This window comes from Lepus europaeus, chromosome 23, assembly GCF_033115175.1.
Source record: "Lepus europaeus isolate LE1 chromosome 23, mLepTim1.pri, whole genome shotgun sequence".
Taxonomy (NCBI): Eukaryota; Metazoa; Chordata; class Mammalia; order Lagomorpha; family Leporidae; genus Lepus; species Lepus europaeus.
Window position 1 is genome coordinate 17,544,444 of NC_084849.1, and position 22,353 is coordinate 17,566,796.

At 54.4% G+C, this 22,353-nt stretch overlaps 1 protein-coding gene across 2 annotated transcripts; it reads left to right on the plus strand.

Moving 5' to 3' along the window:
• The first annotated feature begins 218 nt into the window (after positions 1–218).
• DAO (D-amino acid oxidase) lies at positions 219–21,965 on the plus strand. Of its 2 annotated transcripts, XM_062182381.1 has the most exons (11): positions 219–297; positions 6,617–6,819; positions 8,229–8,343; positions 10,536–10,612; positions 11,218–11,283; positions 13,896–13,950; positions 15,101–15,205; positions 16,052–16,134; positions 17,457–17,574; positions 18,515–18,613; positions 21,037–21,965. In XM_062182381.1, exons 2-11 carry the CDS (start codon positions 6,626–6,628, stop codon positions 21,166–21,168), a joined length of 1,044 nt encoding a protein of 347 aa, XP_062038365.1. In that variant the 5' UTR covers positions 219–297; positions 6,617–6,625; the 3' UTR covers positions 21,169–21,965. The 2 variants fall into 2 exon arrangements, with proteins under 2 accessions (XP_062038365.1, XP_062038366.1); XM_062182382.1 differs by lacking the exon at positions 15,101–15,205.
• Positions 21,966–22,353: the final 388 nt, after the last annotated feature.

Below are 22,353 nucleotides of genomic sequence, written 5' to 3' on the forward strand. Positions count from 1 at the left end.
CTCTCCCCCTGCCTCCCCCCAGCCTGTCCACGGGGGTTTGGGATCAGCCAGAAAAGTCAGGCAACTCGTCAGGGGCCAGCCGCCAGCGGGGGGAGAGGTCTCCCAGCTGCCTGGGTCCAGCGCAGTGCTAAGCAGAGCCCCGCCCCTCGGGCTCTGCCCCGCTCCATACTTTGACCCTGCCCTCCGGTCTCGGTCCAGGCTGGCAGGCAATCGGCTCCCAGAAGCCGAGGCTTGGTCAGGATACAGGACCCCACGCTCCGGCAGCCACCTCCTTTCTGCAGAAGCCAGGCACAGCCGGTGAGTGGCAGGTGCACCTTCAGGCTGGGGGTGGGAGGCAGGAGCCAGTGTCCTCTGAGGCTCCACATCGGGGCAGGTGACAGAGACCTGGGCAGACTTGCAGAGAGGAGGCTCTCTCCAGCCCTGGAGGCAAACAGGGCCAGCAGGTGAGTGATTGCATCTCGCCAATCCTCAGTTGCTTCATCTGGAACATGGGGTCATAGCTCACCTCTTACAGGGTGAATTGGAGTCCTGTAGGCCATTTGTTTCTGCACATTTTGCATCCGGGGTTAAAAATATTTCAAGTAGTTGCGTCTGTCCTGAACTTGTACACTTTTTCCCCTTGATATTATTTTCTGAACAATACAGTATAACCACTACTTCCATAGCATTTACATCATGTTTGGTATATTTATAAATCCTCTAGCGATGAAATAAAAACTGTGAGAGGATGTGGGTAGATGCTATGCAAATACTCCACCGTTTTATGGACAGGACTGGAGCAAGATTTCAGTTCCCGCGGGAACCAGTGTTCCACAGATGCTGAGGACAACTGTGTTGAAAGAGGTGGTGAATGGGAAATACTTAGCATAGCACTGGGCACACAGCAGGCACTCAGTCAACGGAAGTTATTACTGTTGTTAGTACTCTTTTGGGGAGGGAGAGTGGGCAGCCTGGTTCTCAAACTTTTCAGCCTCTGTTCTGTTCATTTTTTTTAAATATATTTTTTAAAGATTTTATTTATTTATTTGAGAGGTAGAGCTACAGACAGTGAGAGGGAGAAACAGAGAGAAATGTCTTTCAGTCCGTTGGTTCACTCCCCAATAGGCCACAATGGCCAGAGCTGCGCCCATCCAAAGCCAGGAGCCAGGTGCTTCTTCCTGGTCTCCCATGCAGGTGCAGGACCCAAGCACTTGGGCCATCCTCCACTGCCTTCCTGGGCCACAGCAGAGAGCTGGCCTGGAAGAGGAACAGCCGGGACGAGAACCGGCGCCCACATGGGATGCTGGCACCGCAGGCGGAGGATTAACCTACTGCGCCATGGTGCCTGCCCCTGTTCTGTTCATTTTTAAGGCCAGGCCAAAGCCGGCAGCCGGGCACTCAACCTTGGTCTCCCAGGACTCAGCCACTTGAGCCACCATCTGCTGCCTTCCTTAGTCGGAAGCTGGGATCAGAAGCAGAGTCAGAACTCGAACCCAGCACTAAGATGTGCGGATGAGGACATCCCAAGCGGCAGTGTAACCTCCAAACCAAGTGCCCACACATACTCTGTTCCATTTAACGGATACACTGGGGCCAGTGTCATGGCACAGTGGGTTCAGCCGGCATCCCATATCAGAGCACTGGTTCACATCCCACCTGCTCCTCTTCCGATCCAGCTTCCAGCTAATGTTCCTGGAAAGGCAGCAGAAAATGGTCCCAGTCCTTGGGGCCCTGCCACCCATGTGGGAGACCCAGATGGAGCTCTAGGCTCCCAGCTGTGGCTGGAGGTTGACACCATTTGCGGAGCAAACCGGTGGATGGAAGAGCTCTCTCTCTCTTTGCCTTTCCCTCTCTCCCTGTGTCACCCTGCCTTTCAAATAAGTAAAAATAACCCTTAAAATAAAATAAAAGATAAACTGAAGGCAGCGGCTTCATAAGAAGTAGTCATGCGTGTGGCACACCCGGGAGAGCCGGTACTGTTCTCTAAAGTGCTACACCTGCTATGAGCAGGCAGCAATCAAAGGCATAAGTTACTTTTCAGGAGACAAAGGGAGGGTTTAGGCAAATGGACACAGAACAAAAGACAATGGAAACTATCAAGTGCCAATTTGTTGCTGTCTGCCTGCATATAAATATTTTTAGGGTCCAGAGCCAGGCATTGTCCCATGCTGGCGGTGTGACCCCGAGTTGAGTGACCTCCTCCTCAAATCTCCGTCCCTGTCTGGAGAGTGCAGGTACTACAGCCCCACCTCCTCCAGCAGCGAGAGGACTAAGGGGGTTGCGTCTGCAGGTGGCAGAGACCACACTGTTTCCTGCCTGCTCCAGGCTGGCATAGGCACTGTGATTGCACACACGAAGCTCGATGAGCTCGCCCCAGCTGTCTGTGTCTTCTTGGATGCGTGTTCTGAGTGTTTGGTTGAAGTGACAGCACAAAACAGAGGTGAACTGCAAAACCAACAGAAAAACCAGACGCAGCAAGAAAACAGCTGACTACAGAACCGAGCGCTGGGCACGTGAGTCCCAAAGTTCAGCGCCCACGTGCACACAAGGGATGGTAGCTGAGGCTGGTGCTCTCGTGTCCTGCATAAGTAACTCCTGGATTCTGCTTCCAATTAGTAACTCATGGATTTCTATCGCACTCTAGGGAAATCAGGCACAGCTGATCTCATCAGTATCAACTTTGATTTACAGTGTGTGTCTATGGGGGGGGGCCTTCCAACAATAATTGACTTGGGACCCCCAATTTTCCCTTTTCTTGTTTTAAGAGTTATTTATTTATTTATTTTATTGAGAGGCAGAGTTACAGACAGAGAGAGGGAGAGACAAGGAGAGAGGTCTTCCACCCGCTGGTTCACTCCCCAAATGGCTGCAATGGCTGGAGTTGAGCCCATCTGAAGCCAGGAGCCAGCAGCTTCTTCTGGGTCTCCCACGTGGGTGCAGGGGCCCAAGGACTTGGGACATCTTCTATTGCTTTCCCAGGTCATAGCAGAGAGCTGGATCAGAAGTGGAGCAGCCTAGACACAAACTGGTGCCCATATGGGATGCTGGCATGGCAGGCCGGGGTCTTAACCTGCTGTGCCACAACACCGGCCCCAGCTTTGCTGATTTTTTTAGGTGCTGTGAGGATGGAAAAGGCATGGGCCCTGGAAAAAGGAGACCTGGGTTCACACCCCAATTCCTCCTCTAACTTTGAATGACTGAACGTGCCCTCTGTGAGCCTCAACCTATTATGTGGGGACTGTGCTCCTCACAGCTGTCTTTTGTGAGCACCCAAGAACTGTACAAGAATGTATTTTTTGATTCTCATAAGAACTCTGTTCGTCCATCCACCCACTCATCCATCCACCCTTCCATCATGCATCCACCCATCCATCATCCCTCCACCCACCCATCCATCACCCATCCTCCCATCCATCACCCATCCTCCCATCCATCACCCCTCCTCCCATCCACCATCCCTCTACCCACCCATCCATCACCCATCCTCCCATCCATCATCCCTCCACCATCCATCCATCACCCATCCTCCCATCCATCACCCCTCCTCCCATCCACCATCCCTCTACCCACCCATCCATCACCCATCCTCCCATCCATCACCCATCCTCCCATACATCACCCATCCTCCCATCCATCATCCATTCCACCCATCCATCACCCATCCTCCCATCCACCATCCCTCCACCACCCATCCATCATCCCTCTGTCCTCCCGTCACCCAGCGGACATTTATCCATCCGTAAGTTCACGAAGTTTCTGCTGTGTCTCTCACTATTCAAGGCGCTGAAGACAGAGCAACAAATAAGACCAAGGTCCTTGCTCTCCAGGAGCTGGTGTTCTGCTGGGGAGACAATGATGTGGGGAGCTTTGTTTGCCCTTACATGGGAAATTGAGGCTCCGTTGGGTTGACCAACTCATCTTGGTTTGCCTGGGGCCCCCCTGGATTCAGCATAGAAAGGCTGCGTCCTCGGAACTCCATTGGCCCCGGGCAAACCGGGGAGATTGTCGCCCTGCTCAGTCAGGTTAAGTGACCGGGCAGATTGTCGCCCCGCTCAGTCAGGTTAAGTGACCGGGGAGATTGTCGCCCCACTCAGTCAGGTTAAGTGACCGGGGAGATTGTCGCCCTGCTCAGTCAGGTTAAGTGACTCGGTCAGGGTCGCACAGCTCTCGGGTGCTGGAGCTAGACTGTGAACCCGAGTGTGTCTGGCCCTCGGCCTCGGCTGTCCCGTGCCATGTCGACTCTGCAATTCCTTATGGGGAACTGGTAGAACCCAAGAAAGCCCTTAATTCCTCTGTCTTCTTGTTGTCAAGGTACAAAAGCAGTCAGTTCTGAAAATTACGCAGAGGCAGTTAGAAGGCCCAGAGAGGGGAAGCAGCGTGGCCAAGGTCACACAGCCAGCCAGGTGTGAAGCCAAGTCTCACTCTCTTTCTCTTCTCTCCTTCTGTCTGCCTGGTGTGGGTTTCCAATGCAATTTTTTTTTTTAAAGATTTATTTATTCGAAAGCCAGAGTTACACAGAGAGAGGAGAGGTGGGGAGGGGGTCTTCCATCTGCTGGTTCACTCCCCAAATGTCCACAATGGCCTGAGCTGTGCCGATCTGAAGCCAGGAGCCAGGAGCTTCTTCCGGGTCTTCCATATGGGTGCAGGGCCCTAAGGACTTGGGCCATCTTCTGCTGCTTTCCCAGGCCATAGCAGAGAACTGGATCGGAAGTGGAGCAGCCGGGACTAGAACCGGCGCCCATATGGGATGCCAGCACTTCAGGCCAGGGCGTTAACCCGCTGCGCCACAGCGCCAGCCCCTCCAATGTAATTTTTAAGGTGCTGCAGAACAGCAGGAGGCAGCTGGGTACTGAGGGCCCACTGTGTGCCAGGCCCTGAACCAGGAGCCGTCACCAAGCTTGTCGTTTGATTTTCAGGAGGCCCCCTTGGGATTGGGGTTACTTCTCTTGTACAGGTTAGGTCTCCTGAGGCACAGCATGGAGGAGGAGGGAAGGGCAGAAGTGGGGGGCCCTGGTGGGGTCTCCCTGCACCCCCAAGTCCCCACACCCAGGCTCTGGCCCGGGGGATCGACACCTTTCTTCTGTTGGTTGCTTGTATCTCTGACTTGGCTCCCAAAACCCTGACAGAGTCCAGCTCTTGAGGGCTGCAGCTGTTCCCCTCTTTACGGAACTAGGCCACGTTGAGAACGTCCTGCTGTCCAGGGCCACAGGCCCCAGTTGCCAGGAGCCAGGGCACGTGGGAGGAGAGCTGGAGTGAAGAGGAGGGAGAGTTGAATTTGGCCCCTTGTTCCGTCTCAGCAGGAGCCAGCAGAATATTTGTCGGCTGTGCGGGGCAGAGCAACTTCAAGGTCAAAAGCTGCTTCAAGGTCAAAAGCTGCCAGGCCTTGTAAATGTCGAAAGGCCCCAGGCAGCCCAGCTTCCCGGGGCAGACAGGCTGAGTTCTGTGCCGGAAGACGGAGTACTGGGGCCCAGAGCTGGTTCAGACGTGAATCAGCATCAGACGCAACATCAGCAAGGTGCTAGCCCTGCTCTTAGCTCGTGTGTAATAAACGCGTGTCATGTTTACAACAATGCTTGCTAGCTGTGTGACCTCAGGTAAGTCACCTCACCACTCTGAGCTTCAGCTTCCTCGTCTGTGAAGCAGGGCCAATAGCACAGCCCCTGCCTCCGGAGAGTGTTGGGAGACGGCGATGGAATGATACAGCCCTTAGCACTGGGGCCAGTGCCCGGCAGGTGCCCTCCAGATGTCTGCCTGTCATTTCTTTTTTTTTTTTTTAATTTTTTTTATTTATTTTTTTTATTTTTGACAGGCAGAGTGGACAGTGAGAGAGAGAGACAGAGAGAAAGGTCTTCCTTTTGCCGTTGGTTCACCCTCCAATGGCCGCCGCGGTAGCGCGCTGCGGCCGGCGCACCGCGCTGTTCCGATGGCAGGAGCCAGGTGCTTCTGCTGGTCTCCCATGGGGTGCAGGGCCCAAGCACTTGGGCCATCCTCCACTGCACTCCCTGGCCACAGCAGAGAGCTGGCCTGGAAGAGGGGCAACCGGGACAGGATCGGTGCCCCGACCGGGACTAGAACCCGGTGTGCCGGCGCCGCAAGGCGGAGGATTAGCCTGTTGAGCCACAGCGCCGGCCATGCCTGTCATTTCTTTTGCAGTGGGAACCTGGTTAAGTTTTCTGCATTTGACATCTGGTTATGGGACCTTTGAGGAAGGAATTCCTGGAAATTGAAGTTCACGAAGTGTCTTGCCCATGGTTAATAGTTAATCAGAGAGAGTTGAGATCCGAAGCCAGAGCCCATTGTCCTAACCACTGGACTGCTCAGCCAGGTGCTCTGCTGGGCTTTGCATATTCCCAGGGAACAGTGGGTACAGGGACACACACCCCCGCCCCCAAGGAAAGCTGCATTGCTTACCAGCTGTGGGACCTCGGGCAAGTGGCACGTCCTCTCCACACCTCAATGTTTCCATTCACAAAATGGGAATAATCTTCTTTGCCACTTGGGATCTTTGGGAGACTCGAGGGTCGAAAGGTCTTGGTGGGATCTGTGCTTTCTAAGCATTCAGTAGATGTTGGCGACGGCGGTGACAAGGACGGGTATGATGATGACGGTCACGTGCCTTAACCCCTCCTCCCCACAGGCCAGCCCGATGCGTGTGGTGGTGATTGGCGCGGGCGTCATTGGCTTGTCCACCGCCCTCTGCATCCATGAGCTCTACCACTCGGCCCTGCAGCCTCTGGACATGACGGTCTACGCGGACCGCTTTACCCCGCTCACCAACACCGACGTGGCTGCTGGCCTCTGGCAGCCCTACCTCTCTGACCCCAGCAACCCACAGGAGGCGTGAGTGAGGGCCCCACAGGGCAGCCCGGGGTGGGGGGAGCGTGGGGCCGAGCCTGCAGAGGGGCTGCCCCCCCCGTCAGGAGTCTCATGAGCAGAATAAGACAGCAAAGCATAAAGAAAATACCAGTAAATGTGAAGCCCCTGCGAGGCAGCCTGAAGTTAGGTCCCTCCTGACGTGGGCTGGACGGCCACACCAGACCCACTGGTGAGTCTGGACAATGTCCCAGTGGGCGGATGGGTGCCCGATGGGTCACAGAACTCACAAAGGTCCTTACGTCAGTGTGGAGACCCCACCATGGATAATGGCTCAAACAAAAATCTGATTTTTTTTTTTTTGACAGGCAGAGTGGACAGTGAGAGAGAGAGACAGAGAGAAAGGTCTTCCTTTGCCGTTGGTTCACCCTCCAATGGCCGCCGCGGTAGCGCGCTGCGGCCGGCGCACCGCGCTGTTCCGATGGCAGGAGCCAGGTGCCTATCCTGGTCTCCCATGGGGTGCAGGGCCCAAGCACTTGGGCCATCCTCCATTGCCTTCCTGGGCCACAGCAGAGAGCTGGCCTGGAAGAGGGGCAGCCGGGACAGAACCGGCGCCCCGACCGGGACTAGAACCCGGTATGCCGGCATCGCAAGGCGGAGGATTAGCCTAGTGAGCCACGGCGCCGGCCAAAAATTTGATTTTTCACTCCTGTAAATTCCAAAACCAATGTTCCTAACCAGCGGGCCGGGCTCCTTCCCGTGTCTCCCTCTCTGTGTGTGCCAAGGTCACCATTCTCACCAGGCAGTGACTACCAGAGGTGCACACAGAATCACGTGTGCAGAGAATGGACTGACCCCATAACACAGATGAGAAAACTGAGTCTCAGGGAATCTAAGGCTGCAGGTGGTGAGGCCAGGGCCTCCATCCGGGTTGCCTGACCCTACGCCCTGTTGCCTTCCACTCCTATCTCTCGGTGACTCTTGGCGTCTATCTCCCAGAACGCAGTCACAAGGTTCCACCTGATCATGAGGGAGTTTGGGCTGTGAATCTGAGCTGTGCCCCTAGAGGGAGGCGAACAGCATTTGAGGACAGCAAGCTGATGTCTGCCAGCGGTGTTTGCCGTAGGTGCTGCCCAGATCCTGACCCAACCGCGTGGCTCCCAGCCCCCAAAGCCAGGTCAAAGCTTTCGTGGAAACTCATCGGTCATGCGGTGCCAACCTGGAGGTCCCTTTCAAATGGTGTGTGTGTTGGGGGAGCTCCTGCTGTCCCCACTTCTGTATCCGACTGATATTGGCAAGTCCTGGAGGCCCACTCCTGCACTGCAGTGGGCCTGTGGGCTTCTCGATGTGGGGTCACACGGCCCACGTGTGCTGGCCTCGGGAGGTCTGTGCCCAGCTCAGAGCATCAGGTGACCAGAAGTCCGTGACCTTTCCAGGGACTGGAGCCGGCAGACTTTTAACCACCTCCTGAGCCACATCCATTCTCCCAGCGCTGAAAAGATGGGCCTGGCCCTCATCTCGGGCTACAACCTCTTCCGCAAAGCTGTTCCGGTGAGCAAGAGTCCTTGGCCAGGAGGGTTGGTAGAGTGACCGGGGAGGCAGAGCCTGGACCACAGACCAGGGTGGGGCCCCTGAGCCTGGCGAGTCCTTTGAGTCTCGTAGACAACAGATCCCTGGGTTCAAAACAGGTTTGCTTTGCATTCTGGTTGTGCCTTGATAAAGTTATTTTTCGGTTTCAAATGTTGTGATTCAATTGGCTGAGACAAAGGACTCTTGTGATAATGGAGAACTGGATTTTGATTGGCTTTGGGGAAAACGTGTGCTCTGCAGGGGTGAACTCAAAAGGTTTTACATGTTACCAAGAGGTACTAAAACCCTCACAGCAAAGACAGCAAAAGCACGTATTGTGTGCCAAGCCCTTTGCTGACTACAGCTGGAGACTCACCTGATTCTTGCCGTTCCCGGAAGCACCGTCTTTATCCTCATTTCTCAGAGGAGAAACAGGCCCAGAGAAAGGATAACTTGTCCAAGGTCACAGAGGTTGTTTTTTTTAAGATTTATTTATTTGCTTGAAAGGTGGAGTTACAGAGAGGCAGAGAGAAAGAGAGAGAGAGAAAGAGAGAGAGAGAGAGTCTTCCATCTACTGGTTCACTTCCCAGATGGCTGCAACAGCTGGAGCTGGGCTGATCTGAAGCCAGGAGCCAAGAACTTCTTCTGGGTCTCCCACACAGGTGCAGGGGCCCAAACACTTGGGCCATCTTCCACTGCTTTCCCAGGCCATAGCAGGGAGCTGGATTGGAAGTGGAGCAGCTGGGACTTGAACTGGCGCTGCAGGCAGATCCTTAACCCACTAAGCCACAGCACCGGTCCTGGTCACAGGGCTCTTGGGTGGCAAAGCTGAGATTCGAAAGCCAGGCCCTCTGTTTACGTGGTGCCCGGTGTGCTCAGAGGAACAGAACTGGGGGGATGTGCCAGGGCTGCCTGGGGAGGAAGATGAGCCTCTGGCTGGGACCCATGCCACCTCTCAAGGTTTGCCCAGTCTTTAGCGCTACGCTCAGGGCTTTCTCGACCTCATCTGCTGCCTTCCCCACGACCAAGCGTGATGAGCGACTCCATGACCCAGACAAGAGCACTGAGTCTCGGAGAATCCAGTCTGTAAGGGGAAGGCCTGGGCCTCCAGCCAGGTGTCTGTCCCTGTGTCCTGCTGCCTTTGCTCTGACCTCTTGGTGATGCTCAGTGCTGCCCCTCCCCCCATTTCTGATCTTTGCCCTGTCACTCAGCCTTGGTCTTACTCTCACCCCAAATGCAGGAGAACCTCCAAACATTCATGGAAAAGTCAGTGAAAAGACACACGTATTTGAGTGCAGAAAAACTTGAAATCCACGCATAGCTTTTTATGATGTGCATCTCTCGTGGACACTTTTTAAAAATTGAGTTATTTCAGAGGCAGAGAGGGAGACAGAAAGACAAAGCTGCCGTTGGCTGGTTCACTCTCCAAGGGCTGGCAATGACTTGGAAGGGCCGAAGCTGGGAGCCAGGAACTCAGTCCAGGTCTCCTATATGGGTGGCAGGGAGCTAACTGCATGAGCCACCCCAGGTCTGTGCTGGAAGAAAGCTGGACTTAGGAGCCAGAGCTAGGTACTCATGCAGCGGGCGGGGGGGGGGGGGGGGGGAGATACACACACACAAACACACACACACAGAGATCTCCTACCCAATAGTTCTCTGCCCAGATGCCTGCCCTGGGTAGCAGGGACCCAGCTGCTTGAGCTGTGATGCACGTTAGCAGAAACCTGGACTTGGGAGCGGAGCCAGGACTCCAACACAGGCACTGTGCTATGGGATGTGGGTGTCCCAAATGGCATCTTAACTATGACACAAATGCCCACCCCACCCCATGGAGTTTTTTGTAGACCTCTTGCATGCGTAAGTTTCCAAAAAACACATGCAACAAAATAAGCTTCTTTTAGAATCTCATTTTCCATGAACTTTGTGAGGTCCGCCTATGCAGTGGTTAAGAACAGCGGACTCTGGAGCCCCATTGTGTGGCTTCAGATCTCAACTCCACTACTAATCCCCTGTGTGACTTTAGTCTTAACTCTATGTGCCTCAATTGGCCCACCTGTGAAGTAGGGATAAGAACGATATCCAATTCAATGGCCTGTTCTGAAGATTATGCGAGCTTTCATCATCACCAGGGACCTCCCAGCCACTCCAGTGACCCCCTCTCTCATCTTCTCCAGGACCCTTCCTGGAAGGACACAGTTCTGGGGTTTCGGAAGCTGACACCCAGAGAGCTGGACATGTTCCCCGGTTATAGGTAAGGTTATTGTCTTGGGGAAAGGAGCTGAGGCCCCATGGTGCAGGCAGAATGGTCCAGAAGGCAGCAAGTTGCCCATCTTATCCCCTGCTCTCCTGGTTTCTGTCCTTCAGCGAGACCCCACTCAAACTGGAGGGGAAGAGAGTATGGAATCCCAGTTCTCAGGCTCAGAAGCTCCGTTTATGTCTCGTTTGGTGGAGGAGGAAGTGAGCTTCCGAGAGGCTCAGTGACTTCCCAAGATCACACAGCCAAGTGACCCAACTAGGATTCCAACCCCATCTGTGTGACTGCAAACGCCTCTCCTCTCTGCCCTGACGCCTCTCTGGTCTTCTCTCCTCACCCCACCCCATGCCTGGACCTCCTCGACCGAGGCACATCCAATCTCCGTTCACATACCCCAGAATCAGGGATGACTTTGACTGATGGACACTTTTGTCCTTGTGTTGAGCTGAAAACCATGCTTCCCCTTGAACTTCATCCCGTGGTCTTGGCCCTCCCCTTTGGGAGCCCACAGAGCCGCACTGCGCCTGCCTCTAATTGACAGCCCTCTGATTGACAGCTCTGATTCTGACCTTGATTCTCCCCTTTTGCCTGCATGACTGTAGCTATGGCTGGTTCAATACAAGCCTGATTCTGGAGGGGAGGAGCTACCTGCAGTGGCTGACTAAAAGGTGAGAGTTTAAGCTTTGGTTTGAGAAGGGCATCTCCCAGGGCAAAGGTAGAGTAGAATATTGTTCACGGGATTCCTTGCTGTCTGGGCCAATCCCAAAATTGAAGAAAACCCATAGATTAGATGGGAACTATCCTTGGTCCTGACTGCTACTCTGTAGAAATGGAGTTCCTGCACCTGATTGGGCATAAGAACCACCTGGGCAGCTTCCCACATTGGATATCTCTTAGCAATCCCTCGCAGTCCCTAATCTTTATGCAGTAGTTGTAAATAGATTCCCTCAAGGTTTATAAATACAGTTACATCATTAACATAATATAAGTGACCTTCTCTCTCTCTCTCTCTCCTAACTACTTTGGTTAGTTCTTCCAGAACAGTGTTAAGTAATACAGGTGCTAATGGATGTTCCTGTCTTATTAATAGGAATCTGATAGTGTTCCAAATTAGCAAACACAACCCTGAAGGATGTGCTTATATTTACACTCAAATGCATTTGTATTGATGAAAATTGCATATATTATCCATCTCTTTTTAAAAAGGTTTATTTATTTGCTTTGAAAGTCAGAGTTAGGGAAAGGAAGACAGAGAGAGAGAGAGAGAGAGAGAGAATGAATCTTCCACCTACTGGTTCACTCCCCAGATGGCTGTAATGGCCAGCGCTGGGCCAGACTGAAGCCAGGAATCAGGAGCTTCTGCCAGGTCTTCCATGTGGGTGGCAGGGGCCCAAGGACTTGGGCCATTTTATGCTGTATTTCTCAGGCCATTAGAATGGAGCTGGATTGAAAGTGGAGCAGCGGGGACTCAAACCAGCGCCCATATGGAATACCAGCATTGCAGGCAGCAGCTTTACCCACTATGCCACAACACTGGTCTCTATTCTCTCTTTTTTAAACATTTATTTGAAAGGCAGAGCAACAGAGAGGAGAGAGAGAGATGAGAAGAGATCTTTCATCTGCTTATTCACTCCCCAAATGGTCAAAATGGCCAAGGCTCGTCCAGGCTAAAACCAGGAGCCAGGAGCTTCTTCCAGGTCTCCCACGTGGGTGCAGGGACCCACAGACTTGGGCCATCTTCCGCTGCTTCCCCAGGTGCATTAGCAGGGAGCTGGATCGAAGCTGAGCAGCCGGGATTCAAACCAGTACTCTGATGTGGGATGCCGGCATCTCAAGCAGTGGCACAAGCAGTGCCACAGTGCCGGCCCCTGAGCTTTGTATTTAAGAAACCCCACTGGTGCCGGCGCCGTGGCTCACTAGGCTAATCCTCCGCCTTGCGGCGCCGGCACACCGGGTTCTAGTCCCGGTCGGGGCACCGATCCGGTTGCTCCTCTTCCAGGCCAGCTCTCTGCTGTGGTGTGGAGGATGGCCCAAGTGCTTGAGCCCTGCACCCCATGGGAGACCAGGAGAAGCACCTGGCTCCTGCCATCAGATCAGCGTGGTGCGCCGGCCGCAGCGCGCCTACCGCGGCGGCCATTGGAGGGTGAACCAACGGCAAAGGAAGACCTTTCTCTCTGTCTCTCTCTCACTGTCCACTCTGCCTGTCAAAAAAAAAAAAAAAAAAAAGAAACCCCACTGGTGATTCTCATTACCACCCCGGTTTGGGAAGCACTGTGCCATATAGGGTTCATTCCCCTAACCTTGAGATACTCACGGCTCCTGCCTAGCCTCCCCCAGGGAAGATCACACTCACTTGTTCTCTCCTGGGGAAATTATGGAGATGAAATCATTCTAAGGTAATGCACCAGCACGCATATGGCTCATTTTCTGATCTTTTGATGTTTCCACTATATTTCTAACAGGAAAAGTACTCCCTACAGGGATGTTTAAAGGGAAGAGGCATCCCCAGGGTTCCTCACTCCGTGTGCCCTACTTCCGGAAAGGGAGCATTCGGCTTTTTTTTTTTTTTTTTGACAGGCAGAGTTAGACAGTGAGAGAGAGAGACAGAGAGAAAGGTCTTCCTTCCATTGGTTCACCCCCCCAAATGGCCACTATGGCCGGTGCATTGCATTAATCTGAAGCCAGGAGCCAGGTGCTTCCTCCTGGTTTCCCATGCGAGTGCAGGGCCCAAGCACTTGGGCCATCCTCCACAGCCTTCCCGGGCCACAGCAGAGAGCTGGACTGGAAGAGGGGCAACCGGGATAGAATCCGGTGCCCCAACCGGGACTAGAACCCGGAGTACCGGCGCCACAGGCAGAGGATTTGCCTAGTGAGCCACAGCACCAGCCAGCATTCGGCTTTAACCCATTCTTGCCTCCTCTGCTTCACATCTGACACCCTTAGAGGTTACAAAGCCACATGGGAGTCACAGGAGATGCTGGGAGCTGGCAGAGGCCTGGGCTTGCATCCCAGAGCCATCAGTGACTCACCACACGACCCTCAGCAAAGCTCTTTTCCCATCCCCACCTGCAACCATCTCAGGTTCTCCAAGGGACTTTGTGGAGCACTGGTCCAGCAAGGTGCCGGTGACCTGACTGGTAACACAGCCGTTTTCTCAAGGAGCCGCTGGTGGGAATTCCTGTCCCCAGAAGGTTCTTTGGGAATGGTCCACATGCCACCCTCCTGCACGGATGGCACAGAGAACTCAGCACCGGGCTTTTCGATGTGTCTCGTCCTCTAGGTTAACCGAGAGGGGAGTGAAACTCTTCCAGCGCAAGGTGGAATCCTTTGAGGAGGTGAGCTGCAGGGTTAAAGGGTAGGGGAGGAGGAGAGGGGAGGGCTCTACTTCCTGCTATGGGGTTGGGGCCCCTTCTCAGGCTCCTAGGGTCCCCTGAAGATGGTCCCAGATTCTAAACCTCTTCTTAATCCCAGAAGGACTCGGGCAGTCTGAGGGAGGAGGTCTCTGCCTTGATGTGGGCAGCAGAGACGACACAGGAACAGTAGGCTCATGGCAGCCCATTTGGGGCTCATTTAAGTCTGAATCTCAGTGAATTTTAGGGCTGAGAGAGCGAGCGCTGGATTCCTTTTCCCAGTATCAGCCGCATTCCAATGTCAAAGTCCAGATGCTTCCTCCTGAGGTCTGGGCTGAGTTCCCCTGGAAGCCCTCCACCAAGAATAACATTGATAGCAGCTCCCAGCACCAGGCACTGAATTCCTTCAGTCCCGGCACCTGCAAAAACACTCGGCACGTGGAAGGCGCTCAGCCCCTGTAGCAGCCAGTGTGATAACAAGGACCTCCCCACTCTGGGTTGGATCCTGATGGACACTTGAGATCTTGAGATACGCGGCTGACTCAGTGCCAAACGCTGAGCCAAGAACAATAGTAGTGCATTGCAATGTGTGGGTCCATGACTGACCCAGGGCTGGGAGGGGAGCGGCGGTCACGGGAGCCCAGCCGGGGAGCGTGGGTATCCAGGACACACCAGCCCTGAGTCATCAAGTCTCCTGTACCTAGAGCTAGGGCTTGCACTATGTCTCCTGCAAGTGTCCTGGCAGAGTAGGAGGCACGAGAAGAAAATCTAAAGAAGCCAGAAGAAGGCAGAGAACCGGCTCTGCTTCCTGCCTGAGATCCTCCGGGAGGCTCCCAGGTTTCTCTCTCCACCGTACTCTTTTCCATGCATTTTCCCATCCATGCTCACATGGGGTTCTCACCGCAGCCCCACTGTATCACAGAGGCAGCTGAGCCTCAAGGGGTAAAAGGACATCTCCGGGGTCACACAATGGGTAAATGGCAGAGTGGAGGTTTGGAGCCAGGCGTCTGATTCCTCACTGAGCCCTCTCCCTGCTGGTTCACAGAGCAGACAGCTGCATGGGGAGAGGAGAGGGCAGGGAGGGGACAGAAAGGACCAGGATTCCCAATCCCCCTGCCCTATTGGTTGCTGTCAGGTGGCAGGAGGAGGCGCCGATGTGATTGTCAACTGCACCGGGGTATGGGCCTCAGCGCTGCAACCAGACCCCTTGCTGCAGCCGGGCCGGGGGCAGATCATTAAGGTGAGTGGCAGGTGAGACCCTGGCTTTGCTTGGGAAGACTGTTCTGTATGCTCATCTAATTTCCGAAGAGAGTGGATGAATCGGGACCATCTAAGACAGAAGCCTTTAGACATCAGGAAATTCACATTAAAGATACAAGAAGGACCAACCGACCTCCACCCTTGATCAGGGTTTCCTCTTGCTAGCGATGGCTGTACCTGTGTGTGTAGGAGCTGCGTGTACCTGTAGTGTCATAAAAATAGCAAACACTAGTGCCAGACCTGGCCTGGGCACTTGATTGTGTTCATTACTTTAATCCTTACCATAGCCCTTTGAGATGGGCACTCTCACACCAACATTGCCATCTTACAGAGCGGGAAACTGAGACACAGAAGAATTAAGAAACATGCACACAAGTTCACACGGCAGTAAGTGGAAGGATTGGGATTAGAACCCAGGCAACCTGGCTCCAGAGCCTACACGCGTAATCACCTTTCCACACTGCCTCTCATTGTATGTGTGGGGCTGTGTGTGCGTGTCTGCATGTGGCCATGGGTGTCCCCTTGTGTCATAGGTGTGTAGGGGCAGGTGTGCATATGCCCTGACACGTGTGTGTGTGGTGATGTTTCTACAGACATGGGGGTGAGGCTGTGCAATGCTTCAGGGAGCAAGGGGGCTGCCACTCAGGGCGGCTCTTCCTGCAATAAACAAATGGCCAGTTGCAGGAGTGGACCAGAGAGGGTCATGAAAGGGCCTAGGCATCGGCTTTGCCACTCTGGTCGAACACCTGGCCATGGAGGGGAGTGAGGGCAGCCTGGCCCAGTGACCCAACGTCCTGGACAAGACTCTTCTGTTCTCAATCAACAGGTGGATGCCCCCTGGGTGAAGCACTTCATTATCACCCACGACCCAGAGAGCGGCATCTACAAGTCCCCGTACATCATCCCGGGGTGAGAACTGCACTGTTCCCAGGGCAGAGGAAGGACACCTTGACCCCTCTCTGTGCCCCTGCTGCCTGCCCCAGCTCCCTTGCTTAGTCCCTGTAGTCATCTTGTTCCAGTGTTTTTAAGTGACTTTGGGCCACTACGTCTCCAGGAAGGCAGGACGCGGTGGCCTTGACTGGGCTCTGTCTTGAACATTCTTTTCGGTGACAGGAGTGGGGAGGCTGGAGACCAAGTGGTGGATGTGACAATGGTGGTGACACTAAGTGATGTAAATGGCAACAATGTGAGCAGGGCTGGGAGGGAGCTCGGGGTTGGCGGTGGTGACGATTTAATGGTGGTGATGATTATAAATCGGAGATGGTGGTGACACAGATGGGATGCCAATACTGCTCCCAGTGGAACCGTGGTAGGCAAGATAGTACTGTCATGGGTAGAGGACACAGTGCTGGTGATGGAGGGGTGTGGGTGACAATGGGCACTATGGTTTGGATGTGGCTTGTCCCCCAAAGGTTCATGTGCGATGGTCCCCAATGAGATGGTGGAATTTTTAAGAGGTAGGGCCCTGTGGAAGGTCACACATCACGGGACTCTCCCCTCATGAAGGATGCGTGTGTTCTTGTTGGAGTGGACCCAGTCTGGTAGGAGGGGACCAGTCCCCAATGCAGTGGGCTGTTATACAGAGACTAAGCCTACCCCCACCCACACGCACACCCTGGTCCCCTGGTTTCTTGTTTCCATGCTCGTGCACTCACTTCTGCCTGTGGCCACTTCCTTTTCTGCTTCTCCACCACTGGTGACTCCTGCCAAAGGGGCCGTCTCCAGGATACTCCCACAATGCTGTTCGGACATTCCAGCCACCAGCACCATGCATCAAAGAAACTCTTAGAAAGCACCCAGCCTCAAGTATTTGGTTGTAGTCTCACCAAACAGTTGGATACGGTGGGGCTGGTAGCAGGTGCTGATGGAGATGACATTCGTAGGGAAGTTAACAATGTGGCAGAGGTGAATATCTGGAAGGCAATGCCAGTGGTAGGGCTGCACCGACACCTCCATGGCAATGTTAATGGTGTAGTGGTGCTGGGGTGGTGTGCTGAATGAGGTCCATGACATATTAATGGTAGCAGTGAAGGCAATGGTGAAGGTGACATTGTTGATGGAGATGATGGTGTTGGTGGTGATGGTGTTGGTGGTGATGTTAGCAGTGCTGGCAAGGACGGCAGTGTTGATGATGGTGGCCAATAGTTGAGATGGTGAGCACGGTGCTACCTTCATTCACCTCAAAGCCTTAATGTTCCTTCATGCTTCACACCCTCCTCCTTTTTGTCCAGGGTCCATACGGTTACTCTTGGAGGCATCTTCCAGATGGGGAATTGGAGTGAGGGAAACAGCACTGATGACCACAACACCATTTGGAAAGGCTGCTGCAGCCTGGAGCCCACGTTGAAGGTAAGGGGTAGAGGAGCTCCAGAGCTGCTGACCAGGGTCCTGGCAGCTGGGTCATGAGGACATTCGCAGATGGGGGTGACACCACCGCTGGAGACTCAGGGCAGACTGATCCAGCAAGGGACCATGAAATACATCAGAACTCCACAACATGCAAGAAAGCATTGCAATGGGCCAAAGAAACCTGTCTTTGCTCAGCTAAGAGTCGCTCCCTCCTGGGAAGATGTCATCTTTCTTCACAAAACCATTTGTGGTGGACATCTTGGGGCTCCCATTTGTCCGGGAGCAGCGGTGATGGTAGTGAGTGTGGTGAAGGTGAGGGCAGAAGTGGTGATTGGGTGGGTGGCGGTGACAATGCTGAGAATGGTGATAGTGATGGTGACACGTGGTGGCTGTGGAGGTGGGTGGGTGAATGTCTTTGTTGTTAAGCTGCCAGACGGGATGCTCTGGCCCACACTGGTGTACCAAGGTGTGCGTTCTAGCTCCATGCCCCATTCCAGCTTCCTGCAAATGTACACCCTGGGGTGCAGCAGCTGACACCCCGTGTAGTAGGGTCCATGCCACTTATGTGGGAGACCTGCGTGGAGTTCCTGACTCCAGGATTCATCCTGGCCAGCCTTAGCTATGATGGGCATTTAGCCAGTGAGCCAGCAGTTGGGAGCTTGCTCTCTGTTTTTCAAATAAATAAAACAAATGCACACTTAAGTTTTCATAATATGGAGGCTGGGACCGACAGTGCTGTGGATACAGGTGGCAGAGCTGATGGGTGTGAGCGGCAGTGATAACGATGGCAGAAGCTGGTAAACCACGGTGTAGTGGTGATTAATTCAGGCAAGGGTGGTGATGCTGGAGTTGCTGAGAATGGTGATGAGAATTTAAAATCAAGCTCCTCACCACCTAAAAATGGCAGCAGGAAAAACATGGCCAATGCTTTGTCTTCCAGGATGCAAGAATTGTGGGAGAATGGACTGGCTTCCGGCCAGTCCGGCCACAGATCCGGCTCGGAAGAGAACAGCTCAGTGCTGGGCCTTCTAAGACAGAGGTATGCGCTGCCGGTGAGGGAAGCAATGCTCTTCCCAACGCCCGGGAGTTCTCTGTCCTGTCCGGGACACGGTCGTGTCTGGTTTCAGGCTCCACACAGCCTCCCTGGCAGGCGGCCAGTGGCGGCAAACACTGCCTCCTCTGTAGATGGGGAGACTGAGGCACGAGGGTGGTGAGAGTCCTGCTCAGGGTTACAGAGAGCGCAGTGCCCTGGTTTGCTCAAGTCTGCGGTTGAGTGGAAGGAATGTGGGTGCCTGCTGCGCAGCCTCCTGATGCCGGACAGTGCGGCAAACCCATGCCGGACAGTGCGGCAAACCCATGCCGGACAGTGCGGCAAACCCATGCCGGACAGTGCGGCAAACCCATGCCGGGCATGACCTGCTGGGTCTTCTCTGCAGCTCCGCGGGGAGGGGACAGTCCCCTAAGCCTCACATAAAGAATCTGGAAACCAGGCCGGTGCCGTGGCTTAACAGGCTAATCCTCCGCCTTGCGGCGCTGGCACACCGGGTTCTAGTCCCGGTTGGGGCGCCGGATTCTGTCCCGGTTGCCCCTCTTCCAGGCCAGCTCTCTGCTATGGCCCGGGAAGGCAGTGGAGGATGGCCCAGGTCCTTGGACCCTGCACCCACATGGGAGACCAGGAGAAGCACCTGGCTCCTGGCTTCGGATCAGCGAGATGCGCCGGCCACAGCGGCCATTGGAGGGTGAACCAACGGCAAAAAGGAAGACCTTTCTCTCTGTCTCTCTCTCACTATCCACTCTGCCTGTCAAAAAAAAAAAAAAAAAAAAAAAAGAATCTGGAAACCTGGGAGCTGAAGTCCCTCACGTCGGAGCCCTCGTGAAGGCCAGGGCTGAGATGTGATTTGAACGTGACTCAAGAGCTGGTTCCTAGGATGTCCATTTTGTGGCTGTCATCTCTCTGGGGTCCTTACTCATGTCCCCTCTCAGGGGGTAGGAACCGAGTTTACTGAAGCCATGGGAGTTGTCCTGGGCTGAGGGAGCAGATATAGGTAGGTGGTACCTCGGCTCCCACCAGAGATGCAACCCCCCTGCCAAAGCCATCTCTTCCTTCATCCCAGATGGACCGTGTGTGTGTGTGTGTGTGTGCGTGCACATGTGTGTCTGGGGTTGTGTATGTGTATATGAGGGCGCTTCCAAAAGGCCATGGACTGCACAATTAAAAGAAATGCAAGGGCGTGTGTTGGGCCTAGCAGTGAAGATGTTGCTTGGGATGCCTGCACCCCATGTCACAGTGCCTGGGTTCGAGTCTCGGCTCTGCTCCTGATTCCAGCCTCCTGCCTGTGTGCATGTGGGGAGGCCACAGGTGAGGGCTCAAGTTCTTGGGCCTCTCCCACTCACGTGGGAGACCCGGGTTGAGTCCCTGGTTCCCGGCTTTGGCCTGCCCCAGTCCCGGCTGTTGTAGGCATCTGGAGAGGGAACCAGCAGCTGGGAGCTGTCTGTCTGTCTGTCTGTCTCTCCTCCTGCCTCTCAAATAAGACTTAAGGAAATCAAATTTTTTAAAAAGATGACCTAAATTTCCATGAACTTATTGAAGGCCCCAAACATATAGAGGGGTTATGTGTACAAATGGAAGATTGTGTGTGTGTATGTGCAGAGGGGTTATGTGTGTGTGTGTGTGTGTGTATGGAGATGCCATGTGCGTGTAGAAGATAGGAGGGTGGTGTGGGTGTGGAGAGAGTTATATATGTATAGGTGGAGGGGCCGTGTGTGTACAGGGGATCATGTGTGTATGTGTGTGTGTATGTAGAGGGTGTGGATACATGTATGTAGAGGCCATCTGTGTAGACGCCTGTGTGTAGCAGGGTTGTGTATGTGGGTAGAGGGTTGTGTGTGTGCGTGTAGAAGGATTCATGTGTGCAGAGGCATCGTGTGTGTGTGTGGGAGGCTGCATGCGTGTGCGGATGGGAGGGTTAAAGCTGGAGTTGGACTCCCTGCTGGTGGCTTGAGCTTTGAGGGAGGTGCAGGGGCCTTGCCTGTGTCCCCAGGATGCACCTGCACATCACACCGAGAGCCCCGCCCCGTTTCAGGCCCCTGCTTTGCCACGTGGTAGGCAGCAGGCTGTCTCTGTACACAGGTGCTCGTTAGTCCACAGTGGGATGGGGAGGAAGACGGGGATTTGGGAAGCTTCAGACACGCTGACCTCTGTTCCAGACTCTGCTCCCTGAGCTGTGTGTTGCAGGCAGGTCCGTTTCCTGAGCCGAGGAGATGAGTCTGGGGCGCCGGCCTCCATCCCAGGGCCCAGTCCCCTTACTCAGTTCCTGGGGGCCCTCACCAGCCCACCAGGCACTGAGAGAGGCTTGGCCGATGCCTGGCTTTGCCCAGGACTCTTCGGGAAGCTCCCAAGGGTAGAAGGACTTCCCGCCATTCCCCCTCAAACCCGGCCACCTTCTCTCTTGTTCCTCCCAGGTCATCCACAACTATGGCCATGGTGGCTATGGGCTCACCATCCACTGGGGCTGTGCCCTGGAGGCAGCCAAGCTCTTTGGGAAAATCCTGGAGGAAAAGAAGTCGTCCAGGATGCTACCATCCCACCTGTGAAGACTCCAGTGAGCCCCACCTTCCCCACCAGGATTCCCCACTCTCCCTGGCCAAGCAATCAACATGCTTCTCTGTAAGATGGCCCTGACCTCCCACCTGCCCACAAGGCCAAGGCCTGGACAAGAGTTCGGGCCAGCCTGGCACCCTCTCTAACCGCTGAGTCTCCCCACCATCTCCGTGTCTGACACTGTGAATGGCTGGGGGCTCTTACTCCGAGAGCCACCAGAAGAAAGGAAAGCTCAGAACATCAAAGAGGCCAGCTGCCCAGCACCAGAGAAAACCAAGACCAGTGGAGCAAAAGTATCTGGATTGCAACACGAATGGCGATGAAAAGCCCAGTGGTGGACGGCTGTTACCCCAGCGCCTCCTACACCTGTCTGTGGAACCCCGTTGTCCTGGGCACACTCTTGAGGGACACTGTAGTGGATTCTGTTGTAGGAAGTTACCGGGAAAGCCGGGGTGTGGAGGAGGCTAGTGATATCCTGCTTCACACCCAGAATGCCCCATGGTGTCAGCTGCCAATGACTGGCCCCATGGGCACCCCGTGACCCTTGAGGAGGAGCTGTGGCAGGGGTCGTCCCATGAGGGCCCCCCTTATGGAGAGCCAGGCTTGCCAAGCCTCCTTCCTTATGGGTCACATTCCCGTCTCTTGTCTTCCAGTGGCACACTCTGATCTGACAATGTTTGTGAAAGTCTTCATAGAGACTATAAATCTGTGTTAGGGTTCAGAATTAGAGGCACAGAGCCAATAGGATAGAGAGATAGATAGATAGATGATAACAGTCCGAGGTGGATGTAGGCAGATAGATAGATGGGTGGGAGGGGGTTTATTGGGGGATCGACTTGAGATTATGGAGCGGGGAGGTCTCTCGACAGATTGTCTTCAAACCAGAGCCCCTGCGATGCTGGCAGGGTAGCTCAGTGCAGGTCCAGAGGCCTCCGAACCAGGGAAGCCAGTGGTGGGAGTCTCAGTCCACCTCAGAAGGCCTCAGAAGTTAGGGGCCGCTGCCCTAAGATCCAGAGTCCAAAAGCCAGAGAGCCTGGAGCTGTGCTGTCCACGGGCAGGAGGAGAAGAGTTGGCCAGCTGCAAGTGAGAGAGGGTGTCGCCTGCTGAAACTGGGACTGACCTCCCTGCAGTCCACCACCTCCCCCACCAGTCTGCTCAGGGCCACGCCCAGGAAGCTG

Excerpts from the sequence above, each read along its gene's own strand:
- DAO (XM_062182381.1), top strand. The coding sequence starts at position 6,626 with ATGCGTGTGGTGGTGATTGGCGCGGGCGTCATTGGCTTGTCCACCGCC. Across the intron at positions 8,344-10,535 it reads TCTTCCGCAAAGCTGTTCCG|GACCCTTCCTGGAAGGACAC; the intron begins GTGAGCAAGAGT and ends CATCTTCTCCAG. Across the intron at positions 13,951-15,100 it reads AGGTGGAATCCTTTGAGGAG|GTGGCAGGAGGAGGCGCCGA; the intron begins GTGAGCTGCAGG and ends GGTTGCTGTCAG.